At 48.7% G+C, this 24,430-nt stretch overlaps 1 protein-coding gene across 5 annotated transcripts; it reads left to right on the top strand.

The window, feature by feature from the left end:
- Positions 1–683: 683 nt before the first annotated feature.
- tp53 (tumor protein p53) lies at positions 684–24,149 on the top strand. 5 transcript variants are annotated; one of them, XM_088628106.1, is made up of 11 exons: positions 684–1,595; positions 13,455–13,577; positions 14,343–14,385; positions 14,791–15,006; positions 18,208–18,394; positions 18,780–18,892; positions 19,112–19,221; positions 19,922–20,058; positions 20,798–20,892; positions 21,537–21,640; positions 23,161–24,149. In XM_088628106.1, exons 1-11 carry the CDS (start codon positions 1,492–1,494, stop codon positions 23,258–23,260), a joined length of 1,332 nt encoding a protein of 443 aa, XP_088484232.1. In that variant the 5' UTR covers positions 684–1,491; the 3' UTR covers positions 23,261–24,149. The 5 variants fall into 5 exon arrangements, with proteins under 5 accessions (XP_088484232.1, XP_088484233.1, XP_088484235.1 ...); XM_088628107.1 differs by lacking the exon at positions 684–1,595 and adding an exon at positions 10,634–10,792; XM_088628109.1 differs by lacking the exon at positions 684–1,595 and adding an exon at positions 11,119–11,142.
- Positions 24,150–24,430: the final 281 nt, after the last annotated feature.

Here is a 24,430-nt window from a genome sequence, read left to right as displayed (position 1 = left end):
CCGATGGTGGCTTTTTTTCCACCCCCCCCACCCCTCTCCAAGGGACCGCAGTCCAGCAGGGGGCGCCACTCCCTGTGAGTTTCATAGCCGTGGAGGGCAGCCTGTGTCCGGTGAGGGACTGAGGGCTGGCCGGCCAGCTGTACTGTGTCCTGCGCGGTTCAGTGCTCCCGCTGGCTTGCTGAGAGAAGGGCGTGCCATTTAGCGCGCTTGTCTATAAATACATGCGTTTGTAATCGGGCGCCGCAGGCTGTGAGGAAGGGAGGAGATTAGGGGGCCAGCTCCTGCCAGGGATCTGGAGAGACGGACAGATGGCCAGACGGACACAGGGCACCAGCCTTTGTCCACGTGCGTGTGAGATACAGACCTGGGGCAAAAGGGCAGTTGTGTGTGTGTGTGTGTGTGTGTTGTCTTATTTGTCCGCCGCTCTGGAGAGGAGGAAGGGAGGGCGGCCCGGGCTGGTGAGAGGCGAGGTTAATGAAGTGTGTCACAGCCCGTGTGGCCGGCTGGACAAGCCGAGCTGAGGCTGTGGAAGAGACAAGAAGGAGGCAGCGGGGGAGAGGCAGCGATCGGGAGAAAGAGAGAGATGTGGCGAGCGTTTTGAACTCCCGCCAGGCACACTGGTGGGGGGGCGTGGCGGATGCTGTCTTGTGACAGTGCAGTTTGAACCGGCCTTCACAGAGGGAGAGGGAGTGCGAGAGAGAGAGAGAGAGAAACCAAACTAAAATCCCCTTCTTACTCAGCACTTCCGCGATGCTCTTTCTCTCCCTTTCCAGCATCGGCTGGGCCACAGACCCTCTGCTGAGAGCCCACCTGAGAGAGAGGGAGCGAGAGAGAGAGAGGCAGCAGATCTGGGGCCAGAGGATCAGATCCGCCTTCAGTCTGGGTGCGTAGCAGAGCCTGCTTCCGAAAGGAGAAAAAAAAAAATTGTCAGCAATGAATGAACCAGGCTGTGAATTGAGAGAGGCAGAAAGGATCGAGAGGGCTGCGAGCTTGTCCGTGGGCGCTGCTTGGCCCTTTTTTTTTTTCCATTTGCAGGTCGTCGAAAAAACAATTCCATCCTGGAAGGGTTCTCGGCCTCACTTGCCGTTTCTGAAACCGAGCTGATTCATTCCTGGCCTTTTCGTTTTCATGCCGAAGTCTTCAGCTACAGAGAAACGCTCCCCCCCCCCCCCTGCCCGGCTGTCTCCCTCTCTGCTCAGTTCCATGGCCTCGGCTGATGCGCGGGCCCCTGTCGGGGCTCTGGGTTCGGGCCTGGGGGGGGGGCGCAGCCAATGGGAACCCACTCGGCCGGACCCCCGCGCCAAACCCGGCGGACTCCGATTGGCCAGCGCGGGGCGCGTTTTTTCGCCTTTTTCGACGTTTCCCTGACGTTTTTGCTCCCCTTTTCCGCTCCCCCCCCCCTGCCAACCATTACTACCTCCCCTTCCGTCCCATCTGCTATAAATTCGGGGCAGAACCCCCTTTCTCGCCCGATTTGCGCCCTGCGGAGCTATGGATCCAGACGCTGTCCCCTCGACCTCGAAGTTCTCCCCCGATTTGGACTCTTACAGTTTTCCGGAGGACTCTGGTGAAGCTCCTGAGCTCAGCTGCAGCAGGTGGGTGACTCCATTTTGGTTAGTTTTTCTGCCTAGGCATGGGAAGTGTGCAGAGCTCCGATAAAGCACATCTGCTCGCCGTGGGTTACTTCTGGCTTTGGCCAAATTCGCCCCGCTTTCCGTAGCCCCTAAAAACTCAGGGGAGCCCCTGAACTTCCGAATTAAAGCAGGTCTGTTCTTCAGAGGCAGAGATCTCTGAGCTCTGAGAGCAGAAGAACTGCAGCTGCCTGTATCATTTTGGTGCTTCTGTATTTGTTGTGCTGCTCTCTCCCAGGAGTTTGTGGGGGGCTCGTCTTTGCTTTTCAGGGGTGGTTGTGGTACTTCGGGGGGGGTTACTGGAGATAAAACCGATTCCCCCGCTCCCCATCTTTCCCCGAATTCTAAATATCAAAAGAACTGGCTGTTTTTATCTGTTTCAAAGGGCGCTCCAGCCCCGGTGTCTCGTAGCCTCGTTCGCCCCGTGTTTCTCAAAGCGGGGCGCAGTTTGAAATGTGTCTTCGAGGACGACGCCAGCGAGGCAGAGGGGGCTTGCAAAATGTAGCTCAAAGACTGTAATCAATAAAGGATTTTTGATCAGACATGTCTACTTTAGAGTGTTGTTTTTAATAGCTTCATTATGACAAGCACAGATACCAGCATGTGTGCAGAATGTTTGACTTGGAGCTGTGCAGTCCTGCATATTGGAAAGCGGACTTCAAACCTCACTTCAACAAAGATGGTGGTCTCACCGAAGCATAGTTCCAGCAAGAGGCTGACGCAGGCGTAGTTTAGCTACTAACCTCTGCAAATAGCCTAGCGCTGGTGTCTCAGTTGCTTGTGTTCCAGTGAGTCTGGCTGCTCTGAATTTGACATCATGTGGAACATTGCTTCTGGCAGTTAATTGTGTGCTTTTATTGCCAGTCATAAAATGACTAGGACTCATTTTGCCTGTTTTATAAGGTTTTTCTTTATGTTTCTCGGCACTAATTGTTTATAATCTCTGTAATGTCCTCGCAAGAATCTCTTGCCACAAGCCTCCGGGTGGGGAAGGGGGAGAAAGGCTCCACAATGCCCTCGTTTTAACTTGTTGAATTTTGAACCACATTGGATGACGTTTTTTGAAATTGGAGAAACAACAGTCCAGAGCTGTCGCCTCCCTGATCGCGCTCGTCTGCACTAGATTGTTTGGAGGTTGGCTTGGATCAGCGGCACTGTCTGTTCATGCATCTCCCATCTACAGTATATCCTGTGTAGGTATGTACTGTATACATGCATGCACTGAAGGAGCCTGACGAAGACTATTATGCAGTACCTTTCCATTTGCACTATAATCTCTGGGAGCCTTGTGAAAGATGGCAGTAGAAGGATTGTATTGGCATTTTTATGTGCTTAAACTGAGCATTTGCTTTGCTCGGTCTGGGTTTTAGCAGTGAGTTTCTGAGCTTCCAGAGCAGTCAGTGTGCTTTACTGCACCGTCCCATGCTTTTACCACGCTTTTCAACACACGTGCTGTCAGGGCAAATTCTGCAGCAGCTCTGTTGAGAGGAGGGTCCGATTCAAAACGTGGCAGTAACGGGTGATCAGTTTTTTTTTTTGTCTGACATGGGAAAAGGGGTAGTAGAGAACCATCATGTGCTTTCGGCCTGTATTTACTCGGAGTTCCGTTTATTTTTAAATCAATTCCGTTTTGGAAAAGGATGGATGTTTAGCTGCTGTTCGCCTTGCCTTTAAAATAATTAGTGGAACTATTGGACAGCAGCCAAGACGTTAGTATTTGAAATGGTTAGAATACAATCAGGAATATTTTTTCAATCAATTTTGATTTGCATTTGTTTCTTCAGTTGTGTCTGCAATTATTATTATTATTATTATTATTATTATTATTATTATTATTATTATTATTATTATTATTATACAGTACTTCTTACTTTTTTCTTGGTTTTCTAGTTATTACCACTGGGCATCACGGTAGCATGGTGGTTTGTGTTGTTGTCTCGAAACTCTGGGGTCTTGGGCCCAGTTCTGTCTGGGCGCTCCTGTCTGTGTGGCTTTGCCCACATGAATTGGCTGATGCCAGCTTCCTCGCAGAGACCTGCTTTGTAGGGTGATTTGCAGCATGAAATTATCCACACCATTAAGACTGGGGCGGGGGACTATACAGTTGCCATGTTTCGGAGTAGAATTATTCTTCGGGGCTGTTGCTTGCTATTCCTGTTGCAGCATAGATGTCACTCTCCTGTGTCGTGTCAGCTCAGCCTGCCCCTTGGCTAGCGCACAGCCGGTGGCAACCTGTGGCTGGTGTGCCACTAATCATCTTCCCCGCTCCACTTCCTCTCAGTGGTCACTCCGAAATGTGCTTTTGGAATCCGTTCTTTGCTGTTCCGCTCAGCGTAGGGGAATAGATGACCCTATCAGTAATAAGGATAGAGCTCTTTAGAAATCTGAATCACAAGAAAATACACCTTTGTATATTCTGCATGTGTACATTTGTACAGACAGTATTCCCTGGCAGTATTCCCTGCCTGGCAGTACAGACAGGAATAGGAGGCTGTCAAGAAAGCTGATGAGAGATTTCTGTAAATTACAGCGGGTGAAACTACTTCTGACGAGTCCTTGTGTTTCTGAGGCTGTCTCTGAAGTGTTCCTGTGATTAATCACTGTTCGTGTTGTGCCGGCCTGGGTTTCGCAATCAATCAGCCTGCCATGCCTGCTCTGGGCTCGAGGTGCTTGCGCAATGTTCACCAGAGCCTCTGTCTCCTCAGTTAGAGACTCCAACCCCACTGCTCTTCGCCACCACCTCCAGCCGGGGCTTTTTTTTAAGGTGGCCCTGAAAGGCAGAAGGCTGATTGCGTGGCGTCGGCGGACTTCTGCTGAACTGCTGCGGTCGTGGCCCCTGTTCTCCGGACGAGCGCGGCGGGGAATGCCAGCCCCCTCTCTGACAGGTGACGCCTGTGGCCAGACAGCTAATGGTGAAGGAATCCGGGGCAGGCTGGCACATGCCTCACCTTGCTCTGACCGGGATATGGTGTTGATCAACACATGCTCAGCCTCACTGCCACCCTCTGGAGCCACGCACTCAGGGTGGTGCAGCTGGAAGGGGGCGTTAAGGGGGTGGGGATTATTTTCCGGATCCCTGGGGCGCAGGGAGTAGGGAGGATGGCCTTCTTTGCTCATGTCCTGCAGTGGGGGCTGTTGTCAGTTCTCTGGATGCCAGGGGGAAGTCGGGTATCCGTACTGCCTTTCAGAAGGCAACCAAGCAGGGGGGGCATGAGACAGACATGTTTTTCTTTTTCCTGTGCCTTTTTTGGGGTTTTAATGAAGTGAGTACCAGAGCTTCAGTTAAAGTAGCACCTGTGTACTACAACAGCACTCTAATATGCTAGTCCCACAGTTCATCAGAAGATCACTGTGACTTCATAAAGTCTCGTTTTCATATTTGACTGATAAAATACACTGCGCAGCGTGAAAAGAGACCGCGAGACTGCAGCTACACTGAAAAGAGTGGACATAGCTGTCTGACAAGGTTAAAAAGGTCCCAGGGATACTGAGCAGTCTGTACAAGACCGTGTACGAGGGTATCCTAGTTTAGCCAGCAGCAGGAATGTGCTCTTCCCCCTTTCTGTGAAACGCCTGGGAGATCAGCCCACTCTCCCCCAGCTGTATGTGTTGGATGTTGCTGCCATGTTGCACAAGACCTCCCAGAGCAACTAAATTTGCTGTCCCCATCTCCCAGAGTGTATCCGTGCTGCCGGGACAATCCCATATTCCACAGGATCCCATTGCTTGAGATCACAGAGTGTTGGACAGGGACTCTTCCCCAACGATCCAGTTTATAGAGTTACGCTTGCCATAGGCTTCCAAAATGTACGTCACCACAAATATTATCAGAAATCACAGTCCACACTCCAGCTTCAACAGGCTCGGAGCAGGGGCCTCCACTCTGGATGAGAACCTAGTTCATCACTTCACTACCCCTAGCAGTGTTTTGTATAGTCAGGTGGTCTAGAGCAAGTTTCAACTTGTATTTAACCAGATAATCATTTGAGAGCAAATTCTGTTCCCCATGGACAACCTGAAGGGGACCTCTTTCTTCAGCAGGGAATCGTCTGGAGCAATCGGAGTGCAGCGTCTTGCTCGGGGCTACAAGGGCATCACCCCACCCCAGGATGTGGGCTGATAAACTTCCAGTCACCAGCCTCCAACCCTAACAACTCAGGGTACACTGCTCCCCCCATTGGGGACCACCTCCTCGATCAAGGGTGCGTCATGTGGAACGCGACCGCCCCGCCATCCAGCTGTGAAGACAGAGCCGGAACCATCACTTTTCAAACCGCTCTGTGTCAGCAGAAGTACGGAGCGAGTGCTCTCACATGGGATTCAGATGGTGCTGAACGCATTCCCAGCATTTTTGCGGATTCTGTATCCCAGCTGATGCTGGGCAGAGACCACGCCAGCCTTGTACTGTGTGTGAGCCACCCAGAGAGAGGCCCTGCCTCTTTGCAGGCAACACTGACTCATCTACCAGCTGTTAGACACAGAAGTGACATCACACACCCCTGGGAATGTGCTCTGCTTGACACTTCCCTTCCGCGGCCCCTTAATTGTGTTGATCTCTACTTGGCCGTATCTGAGCTCCAAGCAACAGAATCCATGAGGTCCAACACTCTGTGATCCTGTGGAATATGGGATTGTCCCGGCAGCACGGATTCACTCTGGGAGATGGGGGCAGCAAATTTAGTGGGCTGATCTCCCAGGCGTTTCACACAAAGGGGGAAGAGCACTGGCCAAACCATTAGGAATTCTTCAATCCAGTGAATAGACTCTCTCAGTGGCAAGATATGAGACTGTTAGACCTTGTCCGGCCACAGCAACTGTAGGATCCAATGGACTTTGTATTTCAATCCCTGCAAACAACGTGGGATTGGGCAGCAGATACATTAAAGCTCTGCTGAATACATGCCCGTGTCCTGCTTGCAGAGACCCAGTGGGCTGTTTGGTGGGGTTTCCAAATAGTTTGGCCAGTGAGTATGTATCAGTGGTGTCCTGTCCTTGCCAGGACTGCCAAGACTCCTGCAGGGGTTATTAATAGGTCACCTCTTACCTCACTTCCAGCCTCCGTGCACTGGTGCTGTTTACCCCTCCAGGAGGCTGTGTGTGTAAGGAGATAACAGGACACTGTGGGAGGACAGCACACACACCCTGCTCGACACCGTCCAGGGCCAGAGCTGGATTCTCCTGAGTTAATGGAACCAATGAAACAAAAAATTGACATTTGTAATTAGAAACGGATTAAAGGTGACCCTTCACACAGCAGGGCATCTGCTGGAGCAAGATGCTGGCTTTTCTGCCAGCTAGTCAAAGTTGGACAGTAACTCAGTGGCAGTGGCTTAGTAGCTGCTAATATAGCTTGTTGAATCTGAGTGCGGCATCATGCTCAGGGGTACAAGGGCATCACCCCACCCAGGACGTGGGCTGATGAACTTCCAGTCAGCGGCCTACAGCCCTAACCACTGCTCCTCACTGCTGCCCGGACTGGGGGTACACTGCTCCCCCCATTAGGGTGCACCCCGGTGTCCTAGCCAAATTTCCCATTGCCCTTACCAATCATGGCCTCCTAATAATCCCCCTCTCTGAACTGGCTTCATCAGTCTGTTCTCCTCCCCACTGAGAGCTGCTGTGTGGTGAGCCTTCTGGAGCACTACAGCTACCGTCACATCATCCAGGTGGGGCTGCACACTGGTGGAGGTGGAGGGGAGTCCCCATTACCTGTAATGCGCTTTGAGTGGAGTGTCCAGAAAAGCACTGTATGAGTGTAAGCAATTATTATGAATATTACATGGCCTTTCTCAAGCAGTAGCCACATCTGGATGAAAGATTGCCCCACCATCCAGCTGTGAACGCAGAGCCTTCACAGTGACCCTGTTTCCCCTCTAAGGCAGACAGTGTGCACAGTTGCCAGTGTGTTAAACATGTAGCTGAGGCTGTGTACTTTCAGAGGGAGATGCACCATCGAAGGGCTCAGACACCCCGGCAGCCTTGTTCTGAGTTTGGCGGCTGTGTTTTGTGCTGTGTTCGTGCCCTGGGGTGGCAGGAGCGAGGCGAACCCTCTTATTTCCATCTCAGACTGGGATCTCAGAATGACTGGCTCGGCGGAGCGAAAACTGGATTCAGTGCGGGGTCACCGCAGGGTGGAAGGGAGTGAACATCAAAAAAACAGAAACCACAACACTGAACGTCTTTGTTTGTGTTTTAGTCACAGAGGCGCCTGCAGTCACAGATTTGTCAAGTCGCTCTCGGCTCTGATAATGGTTTGAAGTTCAGCAGAACCGGAGAGCTCCTCCGCAGCGGGAAGGAAGAGTTCAACCTGAAGAATTTGGGGCGATTGAGAGAGAGAGTGTGTGTGAAAGCTCCTTTTCTTTATGGAGCTCCGGATCAAATTCCACTCCCCCCAAAACTAAAATGTAATCATACACATATCCATTTTATTCTCAAGGATATTGTCTCTTGCTTGATTTGCACCATTGTTTTTTTTTGCCATCATCCCTTTCGGCAGCAGGTTTGAGTGATCTCTTCGTGATCAGAGTAACAGGAGATGATGGGGTACACGTTTATACTGCAGGTGCCACGACGCATATACCCAGATAGCACCATGAAGGCATGAAGATGCAGAGCTGTTTTAATCAAGGTTAAAGCGGAGTGAAATATTGTAAAGCAGAGTCTGTTCTGCTCTCTCCATGGTATACCACAGTAAACATGGTATACCTCAGTAAACGTTTCCGAGGCGTGTCTTCTTGTGGCTGTAAGAGCCGGCTTGTTTCAACCTCAGCCTGATGCTGAGTTGGAAGCATTCTTTCACAAAAGCAAGGTGACGTTCAGATTCTGAGCACTGAAAGCATCACGTGATCCAAGTCCTCAAAAGCAACTTGGCTCATTCAGCCCCGCGGAGTTCTTCAGATTCGACAGGGAGAGGTGAAACGTGAGGACAAGAGGGGAAACTACGAGAAGGGCATTTAAAAAACAAGGAAGCGGGGGGGGCACTTCTTTACACAAAGGGTGGTGGGTGTGTGGAACAAGCTCCCCAGCTGTGTGGTTGAAGCAGACACTCTGGCTTCTTTCAAGAGACAGCTGGACGAGATCATTGGATCAGTTAGTTACTAACAACCAAACGCCAGATGGGCCATCACCTTTTTTTTTTCTCCGTCCAAGTCAGGTTTGGCCTCTGGTCAGCAGGCAGGGCTGCAGGTCCGAGCTATGACAGCGTTCGGAGAAGTATTTTATTTTTTATTTTTGTGCGAGCTTCCAAAGGGAAATGGTAAACCTTTCACGAAGAGCAAACAACCCAGCTGCTGATAATCGCTTGCTTGTGACAGATCGCCATGCGAATCATTTCCGCTGGGTGGAGGTGGTGGGGGGGGCTGTTTACTCCTCTGGCGCTCCGCGGAAGCGGGGGCTCAGGCTCAGGCGGGGGTCAAGGGCTCACCGGAGGTGACTTGACCGCTTCCCCCTGCCGGGCCGGACTCTGACATCCGGAAGGTTCCGTTTTCAGTGACTGCGGCCGCCTACCTGCCTCCTGTTTCACGGAGAAGTGAAACCGGTTTTGTAAGCCGCGTTAACCTCCCCGCCAAAAAACAACAAGTGGACTAAGAGCGACTGCGTTTCAATACAGCGGGACAGAGCCACGCCGCTGAGAAAAGTGAGAAAAGAGCCCCCTACTGGCCGTCTTTGATATATTACCACTCTTATCTAGCTTTTTATTAACTTTGCTCTCACTGCACGCCGTCTGTTTCATGATAACCTGATGGTTCCAGGTGGTTGTATTCAAGGTTAGTAGGTTTTGCATTAAAAAAGCATTTTTTAAATAACTAATTTTTAATTATCTGATTAGTTGCTGAGCAGCCAGGTGGCACCGTGGTGAGCATTGCTGCCTCGCAGAGCTGGGGCCCGGGGTTCAATTTTGGACCTGGGGACCTGTCTGTGTGGAGTTTGCATGTTCTCCCTGTGTTCGTGTGGGTTTCCTCCAGTTGCTCCAGTGTCCTCCCTGTCCAAAGACATACTGGTAGGTTAATTGGCTCCTGGGAGGACTGGCCCTGGTGGGAGTGTGTGTCCTGTGCAGGGTGTGTCCTCTCTTGCACCTGTTGCTTGGCAGGATAGTCTCCAGCTGCCCTGTGACCCTGAACTGGATCAAGTTCAGGGTCACAGGGCAGAGGTTAGAAAAGAGATGAAAGAATGATTGGTTATTAAAGTACTCCACTTTGCACAGATGGTATGTCTAGCCTATGTGCTAAGGTCCCGCAGTGATATGTAGAATTCATATTAGTGTAACGCATACGGCCACCTCTGGTTGTGAGAGCCGGCTTACCAGCGCGGTGACGTCACCGCCCTTCCCTGTGAGAAGCAGGGACCGCAGCCGCTGGGCTGAAGGGAGATTTCCCTTTGGCTCAAGTGGCTGGGTCGCTGTTGAGTGACGCCGGAGGCCCGGGTTTGAGTCTCTGAAGGTGGGGGGGCCCCACCTGCGGCGGCAGCGGCGAGGTCTCACACCCACGTGAACCCGAGAGCGCTACATTAGGAACAGTGGTCTTCCTTGACCTCTGACCTCTCACTAGCGGACAATCCAACACACCCCGCAGATTCTCTCCACAACACGATGGGCAGATTGTGTGTTTCTGTCAAATCGAGTCTGTGTGGAATCCAAGCACCTGCGAGAGGTCAGGAGTGAACCTTAATCCTGTTAATAAAATACATCATGTCATTTTTTTTGCTACTTTTTTCAATTCTGTCTTACAGGACGCACTTTTAGGAAAAACAATTGGATGTGAAGCGAAAAGACGTTGCGGGCGCCCTCTCGCTTTGGTCGCACGCAACGGTAGCCTTCCGTATGGCAAACGTGCTTGCGCCCGTTAGAGGTCGCGGTCATTCAGAAAAGGCGCTGGATAAAAAGCAAGTGCGCCTCTCGTATGGACTTTACGGTGCGTGCGGGAGAACGGGAGAAAACTGTGTACGCGTCTTTTCGGGATAATACGGTGCTCTGGTCACGTGACCACGGAGCCTGGGCGGTTCGAGCCCAGCGCCCCTCCCCTCTTCCGGTTTGCGGCGGGGATTTCCCGAAGCGTGGTTCTGTAGAGAGAAAATCTGAAAAAAAGAAAAATAAGTTAGTTGCCATTGAGCGGGTGCAGGGGGAGGAGGAGGACGACTTCGGATCGATTGCAACGGGACAGGAGGTAGGCATGACAGCTACTCATACTAAATTCTATTCCTCTTAAAATCACCACCTGAAAAATTGCCTGTTTTTATCCAACGAGAAAAGCGAGGGTTCAGCCGAATGAGCGGACAGTAATCAAAATTGCACACATGTGATCTGTTTAGAATGGGGAAGATAGTTTGCGGGTGCTTGGTCGGTAATCCTTTCGACGACTTAATGATTATTATTTTTAGAAAAAATAAATTGGCGGTTCGCTTGGGCGACTGGTTTTCCCTGTGTTAACGTTAGCTAGTTAATCGTTTCTCTTCGGCGAAAAAAGTGAAAGTGGAGTTTGTGAGTGGAACCGAGTGATGCTGTGTTTTGATCAAGGTAGGTGGGGGTGGGGGGTTGGGGTCTCCTACTTGTATCTTATTTATTTTCATTAGATCAGGAATCGATTTGCTGTTGAAGCTGGCCTGGCTTTGATTTTCACTCCTTCTCCGCCTGTTTTGTGTTTGCGTTGATGCTTTTGGTTCAGGCAGAGTCGTCTTCGATCTCCTCTGTAAATCTGCAGGTCTGAGATCTTTTGCATTAGTCGAGCAGTTTGGTAAACGGCGAGACGAGCTGAAAGACCGATCCTCTAGGTTACTGAGATTTAATTTCTTGTTCGTGCTCCGCTTGGCTGCTTATGTATCTGACGTTTTTCGATCTGACACGAATGGTTTAAAGATTTAAATTGGGAGCACTTTATTTAACATTCTATTTTTAAATCTTTGCACACAAAATTAACACCTTAATTTCCCAGCTGCTTAAATTTAAGATAGGTTAATTTTAATTTGGAGATCACAACTTCGAATTCTTCCATTTCTCAGACGTATTCGGGAGCATGCGTTTTATTAAAACCCCTCATAAAGTAAATAATTTTCTGTATGTGACACCATCATAGTAAAAATAAAATTAAATTAAAATCGTTTTTTTTAATCTGAAGGAGTGCTGTTGGGTGAAATAGTCTACAGTAGACACACGTGATTTATATTTGGGCATGTTTACGTCGGTTGATGTTGTCTTTGAACTTGGTGTTTCTTTAATTGAAACAAATCCCGGCTTCCCATTCCCAAGGTGTATGCAAGTGCTTTAAGGGAGGGAAAACCGAGGACGAGATTCAAAACGCAGACATGGAGTTCCTAACAACTTCTGAAGTTCACAAAGGGGTACTGTGGGGGAAAATTCGCGTTCTCTTCGTTTCCGTGTTTAGAACCTCATCAGCTGCAACGACCTCGGTATCGTAGCGCAGTTGTGTCCTGGTGTGACCTCCACCGTTTCGGCTTGATTTCTGTGTGAATATATACATGTTCACAGCTCTGGCGTGGCCTCCCCCTTCAGTGTTGGCGATCGCGGTGCCACCATGAGAAACTTCATTTTCCGGACTCGTTGGAAGCTTGTGCTGTGAGGAAGGAGGTAGGGGAGGTCACAGCCTAAGTCCATTCGTAGTTTCTGTTTCTCAACGTCATAGCACAATAAAAACATGCTCTGACGGAGTAGAGAAGTTGTCGATGCTTCGAAGTTAGCTATGGGCTTCGGTTTGACTCTCTTTCACATTTTGGATATGACAGATAGATTTTGCTCCCCCCCCATCCCTTCTTGTTGTTTCCCTCGCCCAATTACCCCCGTCCATCGGATCAATGGCTTGAAAAGAGGGGGGGAGCGTGGCCGATTAGCGACATGTATACTCGAATATAGCGATTTGGGCATATTACTTCGCATGTTTTGTTGGTTATTTATAGAAAGCTAATGCTGCTGGAAGTGATTGGAAATCCAGTTTGCGTTGTTCATTTTGTCTTAAAGACCGTGTTAGTGGTGCGGTCCGATGAGGTCATCCTGTAGGCGCTGTAACGCGAGAAGCTGTTAACGAACGACAAGCAAACGTTTTGGTTTCTCGAGGGCACCCGGAGCGTCAACATGGCCGCCGGTTATTTATCTTTACTGTATAAACAAAGAATTAGTGAAGCCCTTCATTTGTGTGCCGTTCCTTCCGTTTTTTGTTCAGTCCTTACCGGCCCTTTCCTCAGTTTACTCGAGATAAAGACCCTTTATACTTGAAGTAAGAATTGTTTGCCTTGTGGGCTCAGTATCAAATCTCGTGGAAGGTTACCTTACAGTTCCGGTATGACCCACCAGCAGGCTTCGGGTTGCAAACGCATGAGCAACGTGATTATTTCTGGGATCTCGGGGACGTTAACCTGAGAACAACAATACCCACAGCTTTGTGGCCAGGCAAAAGTGAAAGAAAGTTGAAATAATGGTGGGGGAGCACTCACAGTTAGAACAGGACTCCAGTGCTTCAGTTCCGTTCAGGCCGTAATAGCGCTTTACGACCTGAAATGTTGAGTAGTTCAAGGTCTGGTAATACTCGGTGCATCCAGGTAAGTCAGTTGAGAGTAAACTGTGAATAACTATCACCGTCTGACCACCATTTAATTTCTTCAGCTTTGCGTGCTGTTGTAATTTTCTCAGTTTTTTTTGTAGACTGTAGTCTTAAATTATTGTTTTGTTTACTCTGGTGTGTGTTGCCACAGGGGACCTTTCTCATTACCATTTGAGTCCTCAGGACTCTAGGCTTTCTATGGGGAGATATGCTTACAGTACCTGGTTTCTTGGGCACGTGTTGACTTCCTACCTGCTCTTTCTCTCATCCCCTCCAGCCTTGCTGCCTGGCCTGCCTGTCGCCTTCTGAGCTGCTGCGAGTGCGAGGACAGCATGGCGGATCCCGAGCCTGAGGGGCTGCCCCTGAGCCAGGAGTCCTTCCAGGAGCTCTGGAACATGGTGTGAGTGCACCGGGAGGGTGGGGGGGGGGGGGCGCAGGGGTCACCCCACCGCCCGTGACCCCCAATGTGTGACGGGTGCCCTTTTCCAGCTGCCCCCGGCGTTGACTGCAATTTACACGTGTCAAAGCACCCAGCGTGAAAATGACACAATGCACTGGAGGAACGATGGAGGTTTTTCAAGCCAGAGTAATTTCCGGAAGAATTGTACTACGCAGGTGCAATTCAGAAGAAGGACTAGCAGTGGAGGAGCTCTTAACAGAAAAAAATCTGTGTCTGTGGGCCTGTCGAGAGGCGTGTCGGGGGAAATCATTGCGTAAGGCTTCAGACCGCAGGCAAGCCTGGGTAATGGCACTAGCAGGCACTTGACTGGGGCACCCCCAGTGACGTGTGGTAGGGATGGGAGTAGCCAGCTGGGGTCCTCTTTGTCCTTGCTGCAGCACCAACGAGGGTCTCCTGTGACCTGCGGGGCTCCTGCAGGCTTCTAGCGATGTTGGCGAGAAGCGCAGTGCCCCCCCCACCGGTTGGCATTTGCTCTGCAGCCGAGATCCAAGCCTGTCAAGTGCCAGAAGGCTCTGTGAGTGGGCGGCTCCGCGTCTCGCTCCGTTTCAGGCTGGCGCAGGCGTTTGTTGCTGGAAAGCCAAGTCTTAGAGCAAAGCAGAATCCTGAAAGGGGTGAGTTAGAAGTGCTGTGGCACTGTGCAGTGCTCCGAGTCTTGTCAAGTGCATCACTGATACCTTTACTGATTCTTTTCTTTTTTTTTTTCAGGGCTGTGCCTCCTGAAAATGCTCAGTGGCCAGACCTGCAGAGCGTAAGTCTGTTTGAAGTTCTGGGCCGTCACTGCCTCCCTCTCTACCATTTCCTCAGCTCTCACCCCCAGCCCACATATTCTTTGCCCTAGTCCCTCGACAGTAATCACTAGCTTGCGCTGGCTGCCCCTTCTTTTATATACAGGCCCGGTCTCTTCCTACCAGTTTTCCCAGTGGTCTTGGTGGCTCAAATGACCTCCAGTCACTTGTATCCATTTGTGACGTTCTCGTAAAACATTTTCCCTTTAACTGACACACAGTCACCCCATCGTCTCGTCCTGGGAAGATCAAGCTCACCTCCTTCTTTGCTGTGTAATAGTTTCCTGTGGAACGAGAGAGACCTGTGCAGGACTGTATACTGCTGCCTCACGGCTCACCTGACGCTGCTGTGTTCTGCTCCTCCACAGATGCTGTACGCCGATGAATTGGTTCCCAACGCCATCGACAGCCTGTACGAGGAACTAGAGCCTCAAGTCTCCATGCCCCCCCAGCCCATGGTCTCGAACCCGGATGGCTTGGCGCCCTCTTCCTCCACTGTGCCATCCACGTCCGACTACCCCGGAGAGCTGGGGTTCCAGCTGCGCTTCCAGCAGTCTGGCACTGCCAAGTCGGTCACCTGCACTGTAAGTCCCTGCGCTCTGCCCGCACCGCCGTGCTCTCCCCCGAGCCCGGGTCACCTGGATCCCCTCACTCGTCGGCGCCCAGGAGGGGGGGCTGCAGGTTGCTCGGTGTTGCGCGCTGTCAGATTGTTTGAGTTTGGCGTCGGTCGGTGAGTCGGCCGGCCACTGCTTGAACACATCTGGTTTTAATCACTCTTGTCTTCGTTTTCTGTTCTTTTCACCCAGCTGTGGAGCCGGAGTTACTGTGCAGTCTAATTGGGCTTTATATAGCACCTTTATGCACGGTATTCTTAGTTTTCTCCTCCTTTGGGCAGACATTCTTTTTATTATCATCACGTGTATCATTTAAAAATGGTGAACTTGCCTTTTATTCCATTATGCAGAAATCTGTTTAAACTCCAGCTGGATTAATTTAGGGTGCAGTAAATTAACTCCATGTTAGCCCTTTTTTATTATAGAAAAAAGGCACAAATCCACATTTTGATGAATGAGCATTCGCGTTAATCTTTTTTTTTTAAGCTTTTCCGTTTATGGAAAACCACCCGTGTTACTGGTTTCCTGCTTCCGAAGTAATTTTTAATCTACTCAAGTTCATTAACTTTTATTTAGTAGACCGCCTGGCTTCAGAATCTGCCTTGTAGCCCTCTAAGGGTTTAAACTTCTTACTCTCCATCTGTCACAACTGGTGTAAAGCAATACAGGTTAAAAAGTTAAAAGACTCTAGTTCAGATTCAACACCAGCTCCTCCGTCCTTAGTATTTTGTGCTAAATAGTTACCCGTCAGTTGTCCGGGATCCGGGGGCGGATTACTCCGAGCCTGTTGTGTGCGGTCCGGCGGCAGTCCATTGTGCGAGACGCGGATGCAGACTGGGGAGGGGGTTTGGTTGAGGTGAAATGCCAAAGCGTGCTGCAGGAACGGCTCGGGGGGATCGCTTTAGATGTCCGTTTTTGTAAAAACCCGAGATTTAGAGGGCAGGCGCTGGGGGGCGAGGGTCTCCGCTAATGCATGGTTTCGGAGGCATGACGGGGCATGTCCCGTGGAGAAAGAGGGCCGTGCCTCCGCACGTCTGGGAAGGACAGGGTTAATGCACCTCCCACACGCTCCTCGCTCTCCGTCCTTCTTTCCCTCATCTCCCTTCCCCACCATCTATCTCAGCTCCTCTCCCTCTCCTCCTCCTTGCGGTGTCCTAGCTGCGGAGATGGCCGGTTTGTTCAGGATGTAACATAAGCAATAACCACAGCCACACTTGTGCAGGTTCAGAGCAGCAGTTTCTGTTGCTCTGTGTTTGTGTGTGTGTGTGCACATACTCATAAGAGGTTCGTTCCTAGAATCCTCTACTGAACTGGCCAGAAGACTGAACCATTCTTGCGACATTGAGTTACTTGCATGACTTCAAAACAGTCTCAATATTAATTATAAGTGATCAGAGTCCGGAGAGTGTTAGAAAGGCATTTGCACCCTTTGTGGTCGTGTCTAGAAATAATTGTGGCTGGTTTGGATGAGGGGTTGTTTGATTAGTGACCCAGACTACTGCAGTTAGTATATTAGTGAGTATACTGACTAATGTTGCTCACCAACGTGCACACATGCGGGGGCAGCGATCGTACCAATACGTGAAAGTTTGTTATCCAGTTTCATTATCGGTCACCTATTTAGTTTTGCGCCTGCTGAAGAAGTTGGGTGATGGGAAGGCATTGACGCTGAAAGAGAAGTGGTTTTCGAGAGCTGTTTCTTGTGGTGGTAACAAGTCGTCCCACCTCCCTCAGCAGCAGTAACTGGTTGGTGTCCTTTCTTCCAATGGGAATCGTTCGTGTGGTTTCACCACATTTTCTTGGCTTGTTAGTGAATCTTCAGAAAATCATGCATTTCTAATAGCTTGTGGCAGGCGTTCCCTGTTGAAAGAGGGCACCGTTGTTAAGGTTCAGGAGTGAAGCAGGCTAGTCAGTACTTGGCTGGTTTGGTACTATATCGTGCATTTTTGCCAGGTTTCCAGTTTTTTACTGTATGTGGCCGTTCCTTTTTCTTAGGGGGTATTTGATGGTGCAAAGTACAGTTCTGTAGCACTGCCGAAGCTACAGGGAGGCTGCTGCTCACTCTGTCTGTAGTTGGGCTCTGTCTGAGGCATGCCAAGACTTGTTCAGAGCAGGCCAGCCTGGGAGGAGGGAGGGGGAGAGACTCGCAGACTGCCTGCAGAGCAGAGACTTGTACAGTTTACAAGATGGGCATGTCTGCACTGCAGAACACAGGGTGGGAGGGAGGTGTATATATAGTTCTGGGCAAAAGTGTTCTGCATGGATCGGGTATTTCATTTTGTGACACTACAACAGGCGAAACCACAGTATTTGAGATCTTGGAAACAGTATGATTCAACAGGTAAGTGAAATTAAAATGTTAAGGTTTACTATGATTAAAAGTGTGAAATAAGGCAGTTGTAAAAATTCTGAGATTTCAGGTTTCTCCTCAGTTTCTCAGGTGTGGGTTTGATGATCATACCTTTTTTCCATTGGAACATTAATTTTATTTTTCAGGTAAAATCCTGAGTTGGCCTTTGATGTATGTCAAAGCTGAGCGTTATTAAAATTAGAGACCTGAAGGATTGTGACAGTCTCACTTGGTTTGGGGTGCTGGCTGTTCTGCTGACTCATGTGACTGTTCTTCCTTGAGTTTACAGTTGTAGTTTGTATTCTCTATATCTCCTCAAACAGCTTTAAGGTGAATAATCCTGAAGTCTGATTTTTTTTCAGGGCTCATGGCATGAAACTGAAAACTAAAATTGTGCCTTGTTAAAATAAAAACGGGGTGCCTTTGTGAAATAAGGGAATTATAAAAAAAGATTCAGTCTAGACTCGGTCTCCCAGAATGTCTTGGGCCGAGATGTTTTGTTTTTGCTCGGGCAAGTTTGCTCTCTGCTGTCATCTGATTCACTTCTAAATCGCTGGGGTGTTTTTTCAGCCTGTGCTTGATACACCATTTAGAGAAGCAATCATCCTGTCTGATTTATTTTCAGTCCATACAGTCGTCAGTTGACCATGCTATGCAGTATTTACTGCTCCAGTCTGTGGGAGCTGACCTTGTGGTCCTGTTGTAGGCTGTGCAATGCAGCATTGGGCTCCTAGAGTCACTCCAAAGCATCTACTGACCCTCTCTTCTCCTCTCTCTCCTGCCTGATCTCCTGATTCCTTTCCTCCCCCCCACCTCTGCAGTACTCCCCAGATCTGAACAAGCTGTACTGCCAGCTGGCTAAGACCTGCCCTGTCCAGATCTTTGTGTCTAACCCACCACCCATGGGTGCCCTGATCCGAGCCATGGCTGTCTACAAGAAGTCGGAGCACGTAGCCGACGTGGTCCGCCGCTGCCCGCATCACGAGAGGGCCCCCGAAAACAACGAAGGTACCCCATGTCTCCATTTGCAGCTTTCCTTGCTTTGTGTATCAGGGGCGGCATGCCCCCTTCTGAGAGTTAATTTGTCACTTTCATTAGTTTATTAAAATATTGCTGATTAAATACAGCTTATAAACTGCTTTATCAAAATGGGAGCAAGAGTTCCACAGGAGAAAACCACGCAGATGGAACAACTCTGCATATATTCTATCCTGTGATTCCTTGAGGCTGTAAAGTAGTAGCTGTCCAGATGTTTTTATCATTGTGCAAAGCTGGGTATAAAAGGATGAAGCCATTATTGTAGGAGCACTCACCTGTGGTGCGTTGCTTAAGGCAACAGCAGACCTGGCTATTACATCGGTTCTAGTTTCTAAGCCTTTGTTCTGTGTTCCAGGTCCTGCACCCCCAGGGCACCTGATCCGCGTGGAGGGTAGCCAGATGGCACAGTACATGGAAGACGGTAACACCCGCCGGCAGAGTGTGCTGGTGCCCTACGAGTCTCCTCAGGTAACCACTCACCCTGCTTCTGGTTTCTGTCTTAAGGTGCTTCGGCTTGAATCAAAGGACGCTCCTGTTCCCCAATGCTAGGCAGCCTTGTCTTTCTTCCAGCTGCTCTGCCCCGGCACCCTCTCGGTCCCTCTCTAGCTGGGTTTAGAGTGTGCCACTGTTCTGCAGCATCATGAGCATCTGCCACCTCTGACCAGTCTCATTCTCTTGTCCCTCTAGCTGGGGTCAGAGTGCACCACTGTGCTCTACAACTTCATGTGCAACAGCAGCTGTATGGGTGGCATGAACCGGCGCCCCATCCTCACTATCATCACCTTGGAGACCAAGGAGTGAGTCTGCCCATCGGTCTGTTGTTCTCTCCTGTCGTTTGCATCCATCAGCCTTGTCCTGTACTTGGTTTCAGGCCAAGGCAAAGCCACTGCAGGATTCCTCCGGCACATTGAATAATTTAATAAAACCTATTCAGGAGTTAAGGACCTTAAGAGTGCTGGAGACCTGTATTATTTATGAACTGCCTGGTGTTTGGACTGATTGTGAGAATCACTCCCTGTTTCCTCTTACATGCTGATCAGTTGGGTTATCTCCTTGCTCTTTCTTACTCTGTTTTCATTTGCAAGGATCCCTGTTTCCAGGCATGTGATGAAAGGAATTTGATCCTTGTTCTGTTTTGTATGGGCTCTGTATTCCAGTTCTGTTGCTGATGCAGAAAGGCAAACATATCACATAATGTGTCTTCTGCCCATCTGGTGTGGGCTTGTGTAGAGGATCCCACCAGGTTAAAATCTGGAATGTATCCACCAGCTTTGCGAAAGGAGTCCGATTCCAGTGATTCTTTTCCAAGGTTTGAAGATGTGGGGGGGCAGTGGTTGTGCTATCCCTTCCGTGGCCAGCAAATGGCACTGCAGAGTCAGGTGAGAACAGATTCTCATTTGCCTTTGGCAATCTGGCCCGAGTTCCTGAGGCAGAAGGTGTGTTGCAGTCAGACCTGAGCCTGGTTAGGCTCAACAACATCTCTTGCATTCTTCCCAGGGGTCAGCTCCTGGGGCGCCGGTGTTTTGAGGTACGCGTGTGCGCCTGCCCCGGCCGAGACCGCAAGACGGAGGAGGAGAACTTCCACAAGCAGCAGGAGAAAGGGAGCAGCAAGTCGACGGGGAGTAACAAGCGCAGTGAGTGAGGCAGCCTGGGAAACGGGGGGGGAAATGAGCTGGGACACTGGGACACACAGTGGGGATAAGGATGAATTGGCATGAACAGAAATCAAGACCTATACAAACTTTTTTCTCTTTAAAAACTGGAGTCACACTGAATCTGAAGTTCATGGCAAGATATTAAGTGAAATGTTCATGTTTAGAGAAAGAAACCTGTTGATTTTAAAAGGCATTGAGAATAAATCAGTTATGAGTGATGGTTTGTAGAAACAGAAGACACCTGTCAGGCTTATTTTAATCCACAAGAGTATTTTACGTTTTGAAATAATTCTGATTAATCAGTGCATTTTATTTCTTCATTTGGACAAAGATCTAGAACTAGGACAATGAATTGCTTTGGGTCCTTGAACATGCTTTCCTGGTTGCTAGACATGAATTGCATTACATTTGTGATAAAGTATTAATTTCTTCCTTGTGGATCAAGGTGAGACCTGCTGTCACACCATGACCACATAGCAGCCATTCAGCTCGAACACACACCTGGTCTTGTGGTCTTCTCAGCCTGCTTCAGAGCTGGAGAAGAACATAAACAGGTGATTTTGAGCTGAATAGGTTATTGGTGGGGCTTTCTCAATTTGGCAGGTCTCACCCTGATCAGTAGGGCTGAAAAAAAAGTCTTAAACCTGCAAGACAAGTTATAGGAAATGTTTCCCTATTAAGTCTGTTGAATACTGACCTCTCCTCCCCCCTGTCCCAGATATTAAAGAAGTGAACCAGTCCACTCCCCCTTCTGACAACAACAAGAAGACCAAGTCCAGCTCGAGCGCTGAGGAGGAGATATTCACCCTGCAGGTGAGAGTTTAGGCTCTGCACTGGGTACACGCCCACTCCACTCTTGAACATGGGCATTGTGGAGCAGTTCTGGGAATTCTAGTCCCAAGCCTTTAAGACCCTGTGTTAAAGGTATTGGCAGTTGAAAAGTGGTTTAGTACATTATTATGCTCCCCTAGCAGACAAATGACTGGCCACTTGGGTCTTCTGAAATTTGCAAATGTACAGAAATATTCTCCCTAGCACCATTTCCTTTCATTTCAACTGTATAACCCCCTGGAAAAAAAGGGTTTGTGGATAAGAGTGCGTGTTTGAGCCATGAAAACACATCTGGACATGTGAGGACTGTCCATTGACTGTTTTTTCTTTACCATTTCCTTCTCAGCTGAACTGAAACTCCAATATGGGCTGAAAACAAACCCAAAACCAAATAGTTTCGACACTTTGGGATTTTTTTAGCTGTTTTATTATTGCTTTGCGAAGGCTTGCGGCACCCGTTTCTCATGAGTTCCTGTCTTTGTGGGGACGGTCTCTCGTGTTCGAATCTCACCGATGCGGCAGTGCACACACACACACGCTGCTGAAGTTTTCCGGAGCTGGTGTGTGAGGGCTAGTGTGCAGTCTGGGGCTGACCGGTGTGTGTGTGTGTGGCGTGTCTGTTCGAGGTCCGGGGCCGGGAGCGATTCGAGATGCTGAAGAAGATCAACGAGAGCCTGGAGCTGAAGGATCTGGTCCCAGTGGCGGACCTGGAGAAATACCGCCAGAAGCTGTGAGTATGGCACTGCAGTGACCGGCTATTGCCAAACCCCGTCTGTGGCGTTTTCACATCAGGGGGTCTTTCTACGCCGTCTTATGGAGTGCTGGCTTAAAATGGACTTAAAAATGACTGATCTCCAGTCCTGGGAGAGTTTGGCAAATGAAATGTGTATCTGGAAAAAGGTTGGAAATGTTAGTATCAAAATCATGTGAACCTCAGGTGGTTGGCCTCGCACAAATATGTTGGTGTTAAACACAAATACACATGACCTCACCTCTTCCTTGTTTTAGCCTTCCCCCAAAAAATGGCCAGCGGTTATTCACATTCATTTGAGCCAACAATTGGCTGGATGTCAGCCAATCAAACTGAAATCTACCCCTGTTAGGATAACGTAAAAAACATTAATCCCAACTGCTCCAGGGCAGCTGTTTAAATGGCTGACCCTGCGCTCTGACCCCAAGCTTTTCTCCCTGTCCGTGTGTCTCATGGAGAGCCAAGTTGGGGTATGCGAAAAGACAAATTCCTAATGCAAGAAATTGTATATGGCCAGTAAAGTGATCTTATTTTACCTTATATGAACACAGTTGACTGGTCCCTGCAACAAACATCACAAATACAATGTATGACCAGATTATTAATAACAGAATGTTATTATGATGGTGTAACAATTCCATCTAGACGTCATTGCTTTCGGTTTAGATAGTGAATATGGACATGATTTAACCTTAAGAACAATGTCTTCACAACTGTCGTTCGACAGTACATTGCAGAGTATCAATGCCAATATTCAGGAGTACATAAAAACGGAATCGAAGAACCTATACAGAGCCAAACCCAGCTGTGCTCTAAGAGCCAGTCACACTAAGCAGTTGCTATTTTAAACTGATGTAATCAGTTATCAGTGTAATCGTGTATTTTCAAAACATCCGCAGTCTTCAGTTAAATATCGGATCATGATAAAGGAATCTGTTGTATTAATGCTGAGGCAGTGAATTCTAGAACTGGCACAGAATTCCGACGTTGTTTACAATAACAGTCGGGCAGCTTTGGCCATTAATATTGCAAACTTTCATGTAAAAGAGTTCAGTAATATAAAATTTGTCTGCGCAAATTGTGTTCTTCAGCTTGTCAACTTGTTTACATTGAAAATTTTTAATATTATGTACCATTGTTACCCACAATATCTAAACCAAAAAGGGCTTAGTTTTCCGTGCAAAGCAGCAGAAGGTGGCGGTAAGCTCACAGAAGAATTGCCATGTGGATATTTAGTCTGTGTTCATTATTTGAGGTTTTGTTCATTAGAATGGGTAATTTGTCGCAAGAAAAATGTCAGCAAAGCATGTGCATGTATAATGCACAGAAGTTATAGATGGGTCTTGAAATTTTAAAAGCTGCCTGGAATTTGTCCAGGGGAAAAGAGCAAGCACCCTGTGTCTAGTCTGACTCCAGAGCTACATTTCCCCCATCGTTCCCATCTCTCATCGGGCCCTGTGCACATTTTCACCTTGCTTTTTGTCTATCTCTCTCTGCAGGCACACCAGGAGCAGCAGCCGGAGGGAGAAGGACAAGGAAAAAGAGCCCAAGAAAGGGAAGAAGCTGTTGGTGAAGGAGGAGAAGACTGACTCCGACTGAGGCCCGAAGAGTGCCAAAAAATGCCCCCTGTTTGAAATCTGCAGCCCATGTTTACAGGCCGTTAGCGCTGCATGTAACCTAAACTAATGATCAGGATCATGTGGAGCTGATCTTGTTTTGTCATCAGAGTATTTTTGTCAATGGGGTTGTCTAGACCTGTTACTACAGCTGGATGCTGACTCAGCCAGGGGGCATTTTTTTATTGACGCCCCTTCCTTGTTTTAGCAAGAAAGGGATAAAGGTTTCAGAACCGGTTGTATGACAGAAATCTTCTTTTAGCTGGAATGTTTTTTTTACTATATAGACTATTTTTTATGCCATTTTTTTTTTTTACACAACAGTGCTCTGACTATAGTGGCCGTGATGGCAAATTTGTATTAGTTACTTTCATACTGCAATAATACTTGGAACGCCACAAGTATGAGTAAAGTGGCTTCGGTTTTGTTCTTCTCAATGTGCTGTTCCTTCTCTAGCAGCCAGCTGTCACTGCCTTATCGAATAAACCAAGATGGACCATGGGCTGCTTGTGTGCTACGGTTAGTTGCAGTTCAGTCCTTGTCCAGCTGGTATTTGGTGGACGAGCTGGATTACTTTGGTATTGACAATTATTCTTGGTGAAGAAGAAACTGGCAGGTGGTGTGACATTGAATCATGAAAGTGATGATGTTACTTCCTGCTCCCTGTTTTTCACCACTTCCAGCATATAATCTTGTAAGCTGAGGATGACAAGAACTACAAATAAAAAGTCTGGAGTGTTTTTGTTCTACGTCTGTTCTGTCCTGCAGACGGGCAGGGACCGAGTTGGACCTCATCCTCTACAGCTTTGCTCAGACAACAATCATAGCATTATTAAACTTGTTGATGTCTAGTAAAGTTTTTCATTCTTAAAGTGACTGGTGTAGGCTGTTTTTGTGTGTGTGTGTTTGTTGCGGGGGGTGGTATTGTAGCAGATTTGGATACTTCTATTTTTTTTCTGACTCCAAAATTTTGCATTGTTTTGAGACGGGAAGAATTTTGCGCATGTAACGTTAGTTGGCCTCTTCAAACACCTGTGAAGGGTGCAGCAGTGGAATTCACATGCAGACTGGGACTCTGGGCGTTTACCTTTCCCCTGGAAATTTGACTGGAATTACTAGCAAAGATGTTCCTTTTGTGCCATGTGCGTGCTAG

This window comes from Lepisosteus platostomus, chromosome 4 (assembly GCF_059453375.1).
Source record: "Lepisosteus platostomus isolate fLepPlt1 chromosome 4, fLepPlt1.hap1, whole genome shotgun sequence".
NCBI classification, from domain to species: Eukaryota; Metazoa; Chordata; class Actinopteri; order Semionotiformes; family Lepisosteidae; genus Lepisosteus; species Lepisosteus platostomus.
This window is presented reverse-complemented; position numbering and strand designations above follow the sequence as displayed.